The sequence below is a fragment of the Oryctolagus cuniculus genome, chromosome 13 (genome assembly GCF_964237555.1).
Source record: "Oryctolagus cuniculus chromosome 13, mOryCun1.1, whole genome shotgun sequence".
Classification (NCBI taxonomy): Eukaryota; Metazoa; Chordata; class Mammalia; order Lagomorpha; family Leporidae; genus Oryctolagus; species Oryctolagus cuniculus.
Genome location: NC_091444.1, coordinates 76,136,461 through 76,152,367, shown reverse-complemented (window position 1 = coordinate 76,152,367; position 15,907 = coordinate 76,136,461). Strand labels below are relative to the sequence as shown.

At 43.3% G+C, this 15,907-nt stretch overlaps 1 protein-coding gene across 14 annotated transcripts in view; it reads right to left on the bottom strand.

Moving 5' to 3' along the window:
• The window catches only part of SFMBT2 (Scm like with four mbt domains 2), a 261,092-nt gene that overhangs the window by 24,761 nt on the left and 220,424 nt on the right, over window positions 1–15,907 (bottom strand). For all 14 annotated transcript variants that reach the window (XM_051821572.2, XM_051821569.2, XM_008268056.4 and 11 more), the window contains exon 16: window positions 12,661–12,770. In XM_051821572.2, coding sequence (XP_051677532.2) covers window positions 12,661–12,770 — 110 coding nt within the window. The remainder of the gene's footprint in view (window positions 1–12,660; window positions 12,771–15,907) is intronic.

The following is a 15,907-nucleotide window of genomic DNA, read 5'->3' as shown; positions in this document are numbered from 1 at the left end:
AAACAAAAAACAAAAAACAACCAATTATCAAAGCAGTATATCTGACCAAGGGACCTCACACAGGAGACCTTCACTCTTCTTATGCCCCACACTGTGTCCCCTCAGATTCATACACTGGGGCCCTCAGTTCACTGTGACTGCAATTAGAGACGGAATGAAGGAACAGGGCATCCTAAGGGTGGGCTCTGACCCAGGAGCACTGGCGGCCTTGGAAGAAGAGGAAGAGACACCAGGATTGTGAGCACACAGACAGAGGCATGCCAGGACACAGGGATAAGGCAGTCACCCACAGGCCAGGAAGAAGAGGACTCAGGAGACACCACCCCAGCCCTTGCTCATGGGCCTGCAGCCTCCACAACTGTGAAAAAACACATGGACATGTCTGTTGCTAAAACCTCCCACCTGCAGTACTCTGTCAGGGCAGCCTGAGCCCACGGCCACAACTGTGAGAGCTCAGGGGATCCAAGGCTGCCCTTCCTGCCTGTCACAGCTGCCGCTGCTGCACCTGCAGCTCTCTTGGTTACAAGTTCTAATAACTGTCTGAGGTCGTCTTTCTGAGCTTTTTCTCTCCTCTTAGGGGGAGGCCAGTCTACACTAAGGGTATTGAAGTTTTCTCCAAATCTGTTTTCCTTATGCCAGGAAAAATGAGACCTGGAAATTCAATGTGTGTGTGTGTGTTGTTTTTTTTTTTTAACTTATCCACAATAACTGATTTTATGGTAAGAGAATCCCAAAAACACAATGAATATTGCTTACAGAAATGGTTACTTTACTGCCATGAAACTTAAATATTAATTAATCATGAAATCACAGCAACAGAAGAGAGGGCAATATTACTTTCATGAAGCAAAACTATTCAGTGAAAAATGAAAATTAAATCTCCCTGGTTCTCTCTACCCACTGATGTGACAAAGAATTTAAAGTGAGAGTGCTTCTAGAATTTAGCTATTGTCATATGGCACTCAGCACTTTTGAGAAAAAAAGAATGTTCTATCCAAGAAAAAGCACAATGAAATCACCAACATAAAACTTGGAACTAGATCTGCAAAAAGCAGATTGGATGGTTTGAAAATAGGTCCTTGTGCCTTTACTTAAATACCCATGGGAATTGGATCTGAATAATGGCTGGTTGAAACATGAGCACTTGGAAACTGGTTTCAACCACCTTTCAGTGCATGGTTCAAGGATATCACAGGTGCAAAGCGATGGTCAACTTTTTAACTGGCAATTGATCATAGGTCTTTGTTCGGTTCACATCTCACGAAACTCAGAGGCTGCTCACAGGTGAACACACCAAAACCGCAGTACTGGCACAGGCATTTGCCCTAGCCATTAGGACACCACGTAGGCCCTCCACGTCCTGTGTCACACAATGCCTGTGTTTATACCTGGTTCTGGCTCCTCACTCCACCTTCCTGCCAGCACTGCCTGGGAGGCAGTGGTGAAGGCTCAAGTTAATTGGGTCCCCGCCACCCACAAGAGAGACTCAGACTTGAGCTCCTGGCTCCAGCCTGTGGCCTGGCCTGGTCCCAGAAGTTGCTGGCATGTGGGAAGTGAACTAGTGGGTCGTAGTTTATTCTCTCTCTCTTTCTCTCTCTGCCTCTCAACTACATTAAAGCACACCCAAAGTCCAGCTGTACCTACGAAGCTTTCCTCTCAATGTATGCTCTTAATTTGCAAGTTGAAACCGGCAATAACTTATTTTGCATAAAAACAATAGGAAGCGGGAACCTTGGCAGGTAACACTGGTTTTTTTTTTTTTTTTTTTGACAGGCAGAGTTATACAGTGAAAGAGAGAGACAGAGAGAGAGTTATAGACAGTGAGAAAGACACAGAGAGAAAGGTCTTCACCCCCCTAATGGCCACTATGGCCGGCACGCTACGCCGATCCGAAGCCAGGAGCTTCTTCCTGGTCTCCTGGTCTCCCAGGGACCCAAGCACTTGAGCCATCCTCCACTGCCCTCCCGGGCCACAACAGAGAGCTGGACTGGAAGAGGAGCAACTGGGACTAGTACCCAGCATCCCAACCAGGACTAGAACCCGGGGTGCCAGTGCCACAGGCGGAGGATTAGCCAAGTGAGCCACGGTGCTGGCCTGGTGTTAGTTTTTGAAGAGGAATGAACTTGCAAGGTAAGCTGCCATTGCCTAACAGAATGGTGAAGATGCTCTCACAGGTGTCTAACAATCCACTGTGAAATCCAACAGGAACATCAGACAAGCAGTGTGTGCAAATTTGGGTATAAAACAGGGAGCCCATCACTTTTGTCACTGGCAAATAAAACACCAAGTTCAAAAGCTAATCTGGTTTACAAATCATAGGGCGTTAGAAATCCATAGGAAAAAAAATTGGTATGGAGTCTACTTCAATTTTTTGAAAAAATATCTAAGGACTGGAAAAATATATTTTCCCCTAATATGTCACTTTTAAAGTATCAACAGCAAACACATTAGACTTGTAACTTGAAAAATCACTCTTTATATGTATCCGCTGGTCTTTCAGATCTCAGCCCCTCATACTCCTTTTTCTTCAATTTCTCTGATGTTGCAACCTGGACTTTTTGTGTCGTAAGAACTAAAAAGCAATCCTTTGTAGGTAAAAGCATGCTTTAAACCCTACAGTCTTGCACAACTGTGGGTTTTTCTAAGACCCCTATTGACCCTACGTGTAGCAACTTCCCTCTCCATGTCCCCGGGGACGGCCTCCAGGATTCACCTCTGGATGGTTCCCACTCACTGCTTCTGTTTTGTTTCCTGACTAAAACAGTGCAACACGGTGAACACAGTCCATCCCTCAGGTTACCGGCAACATAAAATAAAAACACTTTCCGGGTACACCTTCCCTTGCAGTTTTATCCTCTACATCTTTGATGATCCCAGGGGGTTCTGCTTAAAAGAGCTCAATACCAAGATTCTTAAAGTCCCTGAACAAATGAAACAACAAGACACGAAAAAGCAGGAGAAACATGAAAACCTGGGCAGACATCAAACTGCAGATCAACAGCTCAAAGAGAAGATATTTATGTCCGCCCAGCTCCAAATGACCAAGCAGCCCGCGTGTGCCCTGACACACCAGAGGGGGGTTGGGAGAAGCGGAGGTTTCCTGTGGCAAAGGGGAATAAGGATGACCTTCTTTATTTAATTTGAATCCCTAGTTTGGGATGGTTCCTCAGAAGCAGGTGCTGTAGTGAAATCTTTCATGGTTAGGAAAAGTCCATCCACAATGTATGAAGACGGGAATTATAGTACAGTTTGAAATAATGAACTACACTCCTTTCCCTTGATGGCCGTTTCTGCAAAATTCCACGTAGCAGCCATGGCAGTGGCGGGGAGGAACTGAGCCAGGATGGCACACAGGCTGGGTGGGAGGAGAGCCCCTTGGGGAAGAAGAGGTTCCCTGTCCAGCTGCTGGGAGGGAGGCCGGCAGGCAGACAGCCTTCAGCTGCCGACCCTGCGGTATCTGCCTCAGCCTCAAAAAGCTGCTTTGCCCCCGTCTCTCCATGACAGCGCCCATCCAGCAAGTGACTATAAAGGCCTGGCTACTCAGGCCCAAGCTGGGTCAACCAGGAAGGCCTTTCCAACTCCAGAGCTGCCTATCAGACCTCTCCATCTGCCCAATCCTGCTGTCTTCGGCTGCCTTCCAGAACTGTTGGGACCAAGGGCCCTCCCTAATGAAACCCATTGGAGAGGAACCCAACCTGAGACAGGCCAAGCATGCAAGGCAGCATGGTGGCGACGCGGCGATGTGGGGACCACCCATCTGCACAGAGTGGGGAGTCAAGGGAATCAGAATACTGGGGTGATAGGGGCCTCATCAAATAAACGCACTGCAGCTGGAGAGCCTAAGCCAGGCTTCCACTGCCGAAGGCAGGAGCTGCAAACATAGGGCAGGAACAGGCTGGGCTGAAGCCTGGCACTGGGGTCAGAGCCTAGACTTGACCATGAGTGCGCATAGAAAGGTTGCAGGCAAAGCTTACATGCAGGTGGGCCCTTGGCTGGTATCTGAAAACCTGGGTTTTGAACTTGTAAGTAAAAGCGTGTTACTGTGTCCAAATGGCACGGACAACGTGATCTATGCTGGACATGCTTAGTCACTCTCCGAATAGGAAGAGTTGCCAGGAACTCTTGATCCAATAGGTGTAGAAACACCACAAATGTCACATGGTTTTACACATGCCTGCATAGGCACACACATCGATGTACATACAGGGAGATGCCCGTACACAGACAGTCTCACTCTGTCCACCGAAAGAGTCTGCAACAGTGACCTTACCAGCAGTGAGCTCATCTAATGCCTGGTCTTTGTTTCCACTAAAAAAAAAAAAAAAAGAAAAACTCAGCACAAAACCAGAGGGGAAAAATCAGAGTCACTTGGTGAAGTGGCTGAATTCCAGGACTGTGGTTGGGACAGGAGAAAATGGACCAGAACCTCTTATTGGGGCAAAAGGCAAAAAGGCCTATCAGAGAATGACAGAGGTGATGTCGAAAGGACGCAGCAGCCAGCTTGAAGTGGCTCCCACTGACCAAACCCAGGACAATCTATGCATCAAAATCAGAGACGACAGAATGCATGATGGCCCACGAATAACACAGGAATCCAACAATTTGTACCAATGTAAGTAAGGGAATGAATGAGCTGAAAGGTCAGTGATACAGGGATCTTTACAAGCATCAAGTACCTCCACACAAACGAGCTCTCCAGTGGAGAACATAGCAGATGTCACCTAATTAGGAAACTAAAGTCGGCATCAGTGAGGAGATAAACTGAAACCGTGTGCCGCCAGGTAGGTGGCAGTAAAGAGAAAATGCTTCTTTGGTGATACTCCCGCTGAAGATGGACAATAAAATCCAAGCATAAGGAAACCTCAGAGAAACCCAGAATGAAGTAGCACTCTTAAAATAAATGGACCATGGTTTTCAAGCATGCCAAGGTCACAAGCACCCAGGAAAGCCTGAGCAACTCATCTGGAGGAAAGAGATGAATGAGACATGGCGATGCCTTGCGACATGTGAATCTGGCCAGGATGTGTTTAACAGAAATGCCAATATTGGGGTAACTATCGGTTGAGTGGAATCTGAGGATTTCAGGGTGGTCAGTATGAACTTTCTGATTGTGATTAGTAGGGATATACCCTTATTTGTAGAAAATACACAGGAACTTGGGGGTGATGGAGCATCATGCCTAGAACTTATTCTCAAATCTACCACGAGAAAGAACAGTACGTTTATTCTAGACCTGCAATGTTTTTGAGACTGCTGCAAAACAAACACTTAAAAAACATGCTATAAATCCATGTGACTAAAGAATGACTCGAAGTATATTAAACTTACCATATAATATACTTTCCATCAAATGTGTATTTTTGAGCAGTACTTGTTTAGTACACACATACACTTTCAGCTATTATCAAAATGTGAAGCATAAACTTTTTGGAATGTCTAACTCCATTCTGAACCAATAAACAGGATTATTTGGGAGCTGGTTGGCAAATTGGGGCAAACAACTCTTTTTTTCAAAGACATACTATACTGAACAGATGAAGATACTGGTCTATAAAAAAGAAAGGAAGTGCTAAGAGTTGACCAAATTCCTGGAATTTAATGGTACAACTGCATTTATGTAAAATCGCAATTCTGGTTGTGTCAAAGAAAAGCCATCAGGGGGCTCACATACATCCTACACGATCTTCCAAGACAGCACGCATAGTGGTTTGAGGTCTACATGGCCACCATGGAGACATGGGGGAGCATCACCCAGAACAACTGAGAGGTGACCCAAAGCCACCATCAGCGTCTCCTCGCTCTTTATTTCACCCATAGAGAAACTAAGAATCTGTTCTGTAGTTTCACCAGCCACAAAAGCCTGACAGTGTACTAACGACATATGTTTGTAGGCAACATCCGTGAAGAGAATAACCAAAAAGCATGGGATAAAGCCGTTCACTTTATACTGACAGTGGCAGTGCCGAGGGGAGAACACTTCTATCATCTATCACATGGCCCAGCAAGGCTACTGCAAACACCAAGAGCACATATGGCCAAGTCCTGCGGAAACTATGTAAGAGAAAAATATTAAAAGAGACAGCTGAACTAGTACACAACGGGAAACTCCCTGAACTGAGAAATACTCTCAGAAAGGAGGAAGGAAAATAGAAGAAGCAAGGAAAAGATCCCTGGGTTGGAACTGATGAACAGTTGTAAGGAAGATGTCCAGAAAGATCTTTCATTTCAGGCAGTCCTCGGAGAGTAAGAAAGTCATCTTCTACCAGCTGAGCGCACAAGGAGATGCTGAACGGGTGCACTTTGAAATGGTAAAGGCAGTCACAAACCCACAGAGGGCAGCGGGGGCAGGGGGTGCTCTTTCTGGCTGTCAACATGGGGACCCATCCAGAACCCCATAATTGGAATCGAGATGGTTTTCAGACATCTGAAACTGCACAAATGGACAAAGAAGCCTTCGTGGGACTCTCGTTATCTCCATGAAAGCAGAGACTTCTGAGCAAAGAGGCCCTGCATAAATTCCCTCTGGGGCAGCTTCTACTCCCAGGAGAAAGACAACAGGCAGCCTACCAGCAATTCCCTCTCTGGGGAAGTCTCCAGGCCATGAAGAAGCCGGAAACAGCACTCACGCCTACACAAACAAACATTATCACAAACCTTCTTATCTCCCATTCGTTCTCCTGGAGACCAATTTATCTTTCCCAAAGGCTTCTCGCAGAAGCCTTCTCTCCTCCCTCCCTTTTCTCTACTGATTAAGTATACAAACCCCGAATTCTTACTATCCCTTTGAGCACTCACATGCATATGCACCTTGGATGCATAAATACCCCTGGCTTTTTATATTGCTCGCCTGTCTTCTGTTGATTTCATGAGCAAGACCCCAGTCACAGATCATAAGCATGTAGAGAAAAAGTTTTTCCTCCTTACTAACATTAAGCAAGTGTGCATGAGTTGCCAATTCATTCAGAAAGTAGGGATTTATTTCCACATGTGAGTGCTTCTATCAGGGGTGAAGAAAGATGGAAACATGGAGCTATAATTAGAGGTAAGAAAAATCAAAATAGATTTTGAGTCCAAAAGAAATACAGGGTGAAAAACCCAACACTGGTTTAACGATCTGTTCATAACTAACGGCATAGTTCAATGAGATAGCTTCCATTTGGCCTAAGTTGTGTCATTTGTCTTCAAAATGATACTGAGATCTTTACACAAAATCTCATCTGAGAGTGACAGGAGTGTGACAGTGGAAGACAAAGTCCAGTTCTTCAAGCCGAATTCACACCTGCAAATACTGAACACCCTGCAGGGATAGGGAAGCTTTGTATATAAGAAAATAAGTCTTCTCATTAGCAGCCCAAGGCATGATCTTGCTTTTAATCAAAACAAATGTTCAGGGCCAGTGTTGTGGTGCAGTGGATTGAGTCCTCCCTGCAGTGCCAGCATGCCATCTCAGTGCTGATATGAGTCCTGGCTGCTCCATTTCCCATCCAGCTCCCTGTTAAGGTGCCTGGGAAGGCAACAGAAGTTGGCCCAAGTACTTGACCCTTGCCACTTATGTGGGAGACCCAGATGGAATTCCAGGCTCCTGGCTTTGGCTTGACCTAGCTCTGGTCACTGCAGCCATTTGTGGAGTGTCCCAGCTGATGGAAGATCTCTCTCTCACTCTCTGTAATTCTGCCTTTCAAACAAATAAATAATTAAAAAAAAAAACCAAAAAAATAAGCTCTTACTTCTAGGTCTGATATAATGATTCATTGATTTTTTAAAAAATTTTTAAACATTTTGCTTGGTTTTTATTCATTTGAAAGACAGAGAGAAAGGGAGACAGAGAGAGAGAGAAGAAGAGAGGGAGAGAGGTCACCCATCCATTGGTTCAATTCCCAAATGCACACAACAGTTGTGGCTGGACGAGGCCAAAGCCAGAAACCCAGAATTCAATCTGGGTTTCCCACAGTGGTGGGAGGGACTCAATCACTTAAGTCATCGCCTGCTGCTTCCAGGTGGGGGTGGGGGTGGTGCATTAGCAGGAAGGTGAGATAGCAGAGCTGGGACTTGAACCCAGGTTCCCTGATATGGAATGGGATTGTCCCAAGTGGTGTCAAAAGCCTGCCCCAGCTCGCTCGCTGGTTTTTAAAGTCTTATGGCACTTGATGCTTCAGATGTTTTTTCTCTCCTTTCCTGCTTCCTCCTGCATTTCAAATAACAGGTACTCTGTCAACAAACGATTTGTGTGTGCTACTTTTAGGAAAGAACACTTCTCATTCAGAGCACCCTTAACTCATCTGTATTTGTACCAGAAACACATGCCGTAAACTGATGCATTTAATTAAGTTCACACAGGAGAGAGGCAGCCTTCTCTTCGATTAGATGGGCTCATCTGCTGGCTGCATGTAAAGTTCCACGCATGCGTTTTCAGGAGAGCAAACTGCGCCCACTTGAGCAAGGTAAACAAGTCAACAAATGAACAAACAAGATCCTTTTCAGTGAAAAGTCTCTGAGTTTGGCAATCCCTTCTCACATAAATCACTTTATAGTCAAACATTAGATCTTATTGTTCATAAAACACAGGCTTGAGTAAAAAGCTAAAAAAAAAATCAAATGCATAAAAGCACTTACATAATTAGCCACTGCTTATGAAAATGAAAAGCCGAAGTATTTCCAAAGAGATGAGCACAACTCTACTTAAAGATGGACTTGATTTTATCTCCTTGCTTCTGTCTAAGTTACTATGAAGTCTAATTCACATGGAATTGTGCCAGAATAGTTCCACCTTAAGTATTCTGAATAACTGTTAACAAAAGACTGGAAAATCTATTAAGCCTCCACCTTACTTTTACAAGGATTATTACAAAGCAAGCCATTCAAAGAAGAGTTAATATAATATGTTTTTCCTCCAGAAAATTCTATAGCATATGGAGAAACATTTAAATGTCTCTAGATACACAGTTAGAGGTTTCTTTTTTTGAAATCCCTTGAAGGTAATGACCTAAATTCCTCCTCCTGAAGTCCAAAATAAGGTCAGTTAATTTAGTATATATATTTAAATTAATCAGAAAGAAAGAAGCTTTTTCTTTTAGAACAGCTGAAATATGTTACATTACGATCCATTTTTTTTTTCCTTTGGCACTACAGCTAGAATGTTTTTGCTTTTCAATGCATGTTCAAGATTGATAATATGATGGATGTTGAACCTTGCCATGTTCAAAGACTGCAATAAAAGGAGTAGGCATTTGACACAGTGGTGAAGATGCCACTCGGGATACCTGACTCCCATATGACAGTGCCTCGTTCAAGGTTTGGCTCTTCTGCTTCTGATACAGCTCCCCACTCATGCACACCTGGGAGGTAGTACAGGTGATGGTTCAAGTGCTTGGGTCCATGACATCCACGTGGGAGACGGACTGGGATTGAGTTCTGGGCTTGTGCCTTCGGTCTGACTTAATCCTGGTTGTTGTGGGCATTTTGGGGAATGAACCAGCAGATGGAGGAGCAATCTCCACTGGTCTGTCACTGACTCTGGTCTCTCTGCCCTCCAAAAAAGTGACAATAATTATAACAAATTATAATAAAGTGCCAGTAACCATAATAAAAAACTTTTCAAAATATTGCAAGGATTTCTAGTTTATTATAAAAGGCATGGTTGTTGGCAAAATAGGGAGAAATTTTATATTTACAAGTCAAGCCTTTTTCACAGGTACTTTATCCTGTCAAGTAAATTAGTCTTTAGTCTCTGGAGCTGGAAAAAAAACAATCAGAAATCCCAGATGTAAGTGACAGCAATCACACTGCCCTACGGACAGCCTCATGGCCCCTCTTCCTGGCAACACTCTGTGGTTTACTCCAGCTCCCATAACCAGCCAAGACAACTGAATGCCTTCCACGCAGCCCTCTCCTCTGCTACGTTAATTTATTCATGTCAGAAAGCACTTTCGCCTTTCAGTTAAGTGGGAAGAAGCCAGCGTTTTCTCCTCTCCTGTGCACCAAAGGAAAGAGCAAAGTTGTCAAGATCTACAGAGTTGTCGTTTTGCATCAGACAGAGGGGTGACGGTGCAGGATGCTCTGTGGGAAGGCTTCTGCTGACTGCAAACCTGTCATCGTCAGCAGCCGCCTCGAGACACCACTGTGATCTAGCATCGCTAAAAACCCATTCAGACAGGCATTTTCTTATTATAAGTTGCTGTGTAAGGTTTTGCTATGGAATTTACTGCCATCTTTGACATAACAGGTAATATGCTGCCTTTACAATTCAGCAAGGCAAGATTTCACCATATCTGTTTTGATTGTATCGGGCTAGATTTAATAAAAGCTCTGATCGACATAGTAACATGAAAATGAGTGCAAACACTTGTAAAATGAACTCTCCCTGTCACTGTGGTATCAGGAACAAGTTTCTGGCTGATTTAGGAACAGGCAGGATTTTAATGGAAGTACATCTTGTACTTGGGCTATTTCCATATCCATCAGGCATATTTGGGCTACATTAATTTATACAGAAATATCATAAAACTAGAACATCTCCATATAAACACACACTCAAATTTTCTGTTATCACTACTAACAGGACATTATGAGAAAATGTTCCGGGGTTGGCACTGTGGCACAGCAGGTTAAGCCGCCATCTGCAGTGCCAGTATCCCAATATGGGCACCGGTTGAAGACCCAGCTGCTCCACTTTCAATCCAGCTCCCAGATAACGCACCTGGGAAAGCAGCAGAAGATGGCCCAAATGCTTGGGCCCCTCCACTCCATGTGGGAGACCCAGATGAAACTTCTGGTTCTGGCCTGGCCCAGCTCTGGTCACTGTAGCCATTAGGGGAGTGACCCAACAGATGGAGGATATCTCTCCTCTCTCTCTGTCTCTCTCTTTCTCTCTCTCCCTGACTGCTGTAACTCTGCCTTTCAAATAAAGAAATCTTAAAAAAAAAAAAAAGAAAAGAAAAGAAAATTTTCTATTCTTTTTCTGATCTCCACTGAAAAGTAGAAAAAATAGAATATCAGACAAAACTTCTGAGCTACGGGTGAAGCCCACTGCACTATCTGTCGGGAAAGAAGGGCAACATCCCTCCCCTTATTTCAGACCCTCCCCCTCATTAACATTTAACTTCTGTGATTTGTTAGAGTATCATTACACTTTAAATGACTTTTCCAGAATCTTAAATTACAGAGCTGTTCAAAGGAGACACAATGGGGTCAGCCCCAACAAATCAATCCTTAAAAAATAAGACACAGTAAAGTTTGAGAGGCAGTATGAGTTAACTATATAACATTATTTAATATTTCTCAATTTTCACAATGAATAGGACAGGTACCTTCTTTAAAGAAGACCCTATGTGTACTCCAAAAGTTAAAAAAAAAACAACAAATGCTTTTAAACAAAGCATCATTTCTCATATGTTACATTCCAACGGTATTTTCAGACACTGTTCTGAAAGAATTTAACCAGTACAATCTCTATTTGAAAATCACAAATGACATCAAAAGCCTTCTCCAAATATCAATTATTCAACACAAAATTATCTTCAGAAATATGTCTTTTTCTATGTACTTCCTAAACAACCAAGTTCAAGTGCACTGATACAGTTCCTGCTCTCCATTACAAGGTCAAGAAACGCAAGGCAAGGCAAAATGTTAGCCTATTTCCAAGACTCATGGCCACTTTGCTCAACTCAAACCACAGACACACTTGCTCCTTTTTTTTTTAAACAGTCAACTCCCAGAATAGAAAACCTTTGCATGTGACACAAACTCTTTATAATACCAAATACTAAGAGCTGTTAATTCATATGGCTTAGTAATGATACCCTTTCTTTAAAACAAATTATCTATTGGCTTTGGAAGACAGTAAATTTTATTCTGAACGTTTAACATGAAAAAAGCATTAAGAAAATCTCTACTTGAATGCAGAAATCCGAGGCTTAATGCAACCCTCAGAGGTACTTCAAAAAGTCAGTGGACAATGGAATTAGAAGTTTATTTTGGTACAAAAAATTTCTGAAATCCATGTATATGAGACATCTTCATAAAGTTCATGAAAAATGACTATTATAAAAACATCTATGTATAGATTTCCAAATTTTTTGTATCCTTACACATTAAAAATTTCTTTCTAAACGATTCCATCTTGGCACTGCTAAGTTAGTGTGCTTTCTCTTTCTTTTTTTTTTTAAAACTTTATGTATATTGTTTTACTTATTTGAAAGGCAGAATGATAGAAAGAGAGAGAGATTTTCCATCTACTGCTTCACTCCCCAAATGACCACTACAGGCAGGGCTGGGCCAGGCCGCATGCAAGAGCCAGTAACTTATCTGGATCTCCCACATGGGTGGCAAAGACCCAAGTACTTAAGCATCCTCTGCCGCCTCTCTGGATGTGCACTAGCAGGAAGCTGGATCAGCAGCTGAGGCAGGATTTGACCTCAGCCAAGAGGTGGCTTAATCCACTGCACCCTAACGTCAGCCCATGGACCATTTTACATTTATCTTTTAATTGCCCCTTTCCACACACTTTCTAAAGCTGACTTGTAGTACACAGAACTGCAGAAGAATTGTCTTCCAGTCTGCTTCCATTCCTCTGGGGCCATTTCAAAAAGAGGCATGCCACAGTTTCAAAACAGCAGGGGAAGAATTACAAGAGCCCTAACTTGCAGACTCTCAAACACTTACTTTGCCTTGAGGGTCTCCTCCTGAAAATTCCATTGTGGATCTTCCACCAGTTGTAATTCTCTTAATACCCTCCCGGGCTTATAGGCTGCATTGATGATCATGCTAAGAACCTGTTGGGAAAAAATAACCGCAGTGAACTACACTTGCCTTCATTCCTGCTGAAACAAGAATGCTTTGTAAACCACGCGGCTGACACTTGAGAAGTGTGCGCTACATATCCTAATTAAGTGAAGGGCTGTGATTAAGCTTAACAGAACACTTTCCAAGCCAACACTGGCTTCAGTCACCATCCAGGGATTAAAAACTATGGTAAAATCCAATCCTTCGGGCTGTGAAAGTGAGAACTGCCCGCTAGAGAAAGGGTACAATCTCGGTAATTCTTCCGGTTACGGAAAAACTGAACGATTTCCTCCAAAGACCAATCCGTGATTCTTCAGCAGGATACGAGACTGAAAATTCTTTTATTTTTTAAAGTAGATTTCATAAGGAGCCACTGAAACTCAGACAACATTCTTGGGCCAATGCTTCCAGAGGGATTTCAGGTGCCTGTAAGGATGGTAACAATGTGTTCAAAATCCACCACATGCTGGCTCAACTTATGGACATTTAATACTTGAACAATCCTCAGAGACTTGAGTGTTTCAAGGGGTAGCCTGCAACACCTAACACCATCCAGCATCACACTTCCTAAAGCCACCTGCTTACTCCCAAGTCCAGGTCTAATACTATCTGCTCATTGCTTCCAGAAAGACCACAGAATTCCACGCTGAGATTCCCAATGGCAGGCTGCGGGGAGATGAGATGTTCTTGTCAACCTCAACCTGCTTCTCTGATGAAGCACAGGGAATGCAGACCCCCTGGCCTACTTACCCTTCAATAAACAATCACCAGCTATTAACATCTATTGAGTTCCAAGGAGAGTCCAGGCTGCTGCTGTTTGGAACAGAACTTAGATCTATGGGGTTGGCTTTCAGTAAATGGGCCACCTGCTATGTGATCACAGGCTCCGCTAGGCACTTGTCCCTCCTGAAATCTGCTCCAGTTCAGACAGGGTATAAAGGAACACACCAGGCTCAGAGCTCAGGTTTCACGTTTTAGAGCAAAGCACCACTGAGAAACTGAGAAAGATGCCTCAGTGAGATGGCAGAGTAGCATCACTGCCAAAGCGCCTATTGCCTCTGCTGGGCCCAGTACAACGGGATGGAAATATGTCTGCAGAACCGGCATGCTGTGATTTTCATGAATGTGATTTACATGTTTCAGGTTTGGACCCGGATTTATTTCTGAAAACTTTATAATTTTATAACAAAACGATTCCATCTTCAAATATGCTATGCAGTCCATGTGGCAACTGTCCTTTCTGGCTTGAATAGCATTTTGCTGTGTTTCAAGGCCCCATAATGACCCAAAATAAGACACATGCTTCAGCCAAGGCTCTAAAAACAAAACAAAACAAAACAAAAACCACAACAAGGCAGTACAAGCAGTTTTGGTACTTTTATGTTTTCTGCATTAGAATAATCATCTGATTTTATTGTTTACTGTCAGAACAATTTACAGAAACTGAGTTTAAAATAAATCTAATTAGAACTGGCTGCAATAACACACCAAGTATTTATCAACAGACAATAAAATTTCAACAGATTCTTTTCATTGTGTTTAGCTGAGAAACCCCCAGAGCTACGTGTTATTTGCTGCATATAGAAATGCATTTTTGTGACTGTGAAAAGAAAATGCCTTCCAGAGTTTAATTCAGTCTGGGAACAGGCAGCAATTAAATTATAAAAAGCATCCGATATTGAGTATTTTTCCCACGGCTTTTCCCAACACCACATCATTCGCCTCCAAATTCAGCAGGCTCTCTATAAATCTCTGGAATTGTAAGCTGAATAATTTCTGTGCACATGACACATAGTGTATTATAGTTACTCTATGAAAATAACTAAGAAAATAGCTGCTAAGACCATACAGAATTGAGCTAAACTACCATATGTTGCAAAAGGTCCAGATTCAATTCTTTATGGTCCTGATATGAGAGTGTAAGCCAGGACCTGGCCCCCAACTAACTATCAGGATCGTAGGTGTGAAACAATGAAGAGTATTCCCAATACACTGCTAAAGGGGGTTTGAATGACTCCAGAAAGAAACTCATGGGAAAGAACAATGCCTCACTGAACTTCCTGGAGTTCATGAAATGACTGTTGAGAACATACTTTTACACACATGTTCCTGCAGAAGCAATGACCTTCCTAGCTGGACAGATCTGGGTCCAAATCCCAGTCGTCCCATTCATTAGAAGCTATGGGTCCTTGGGCAAGATGCTTAGCTGTCTTTCCTCACTCGTACATGGGGGTTACTGCCATTTATCTGATTTACTATATCTGAGGGCAAATACACAAGGAAACATCTTGGCCTCAAAAGAATATTCAAAAGTCCCCCGTTCTCACTATCAGTGCGGTCCTCATCAAACAGTGGAGTAACCCTGACCAGTCCCTTCTACCTCTCCATCCCCTGGCTCATGTTTGTGCTTGTCTTGCATCTTTGGAAATTAACTCTCATTTGAAACTCCCTGACTTTCCAGTTACTGTGTCCCTTTCATAACCTGACTTGTCAAAGAGTAGTTTATACTTTTAGATTCTTTCATGGTCACTTGGAATTCTCAGCTACCCAAATCATGGTTCCTGTCCAGTCACCACACAGTGACCTCATGATCAAACCCAATCAGCACTTGGTCCCAGAGGGACCCAAAAATGATTGCACGGTGCCTGCCTCTGGTTCTGCTCCACCAGGCCCCAAATGTGCTCAGGAGTGGGCAGATCAGGATACGGGAGTAGAGCGGAGGGTATGGAGAGGGATGAAGAGACAAGAACAGAGCTTGGGTGCTGGATGGAAAATTTAGCAAAAAAAGGACCAAACATCAGATAGTTCCTGGCTCACTGAGCCACCCCATAAAAGTCAACATCCTCCCCCCACTCCCTCCCTTTCATGTGCAACACCACGTCAGTGTCCAAAAAAAGATTATTATGCAAATGGAATGGGTCTTTTTCTTCTGCTCACGTTTTGAAATCATTGTTAAACCATGATTTGCTTTCCTATTCTTTGTCATGAAAACTTTTTACAAAACACTGAAATTTAGAGATGCCCAACCTCAACTCTATGCTATGACTAAATCTGCAGTAACGTTGAAGTGCAGGTGATCAACTTACTGGGGTAGCAGGGTCTTGCTCCAAGAGGCTGACTCTGACCG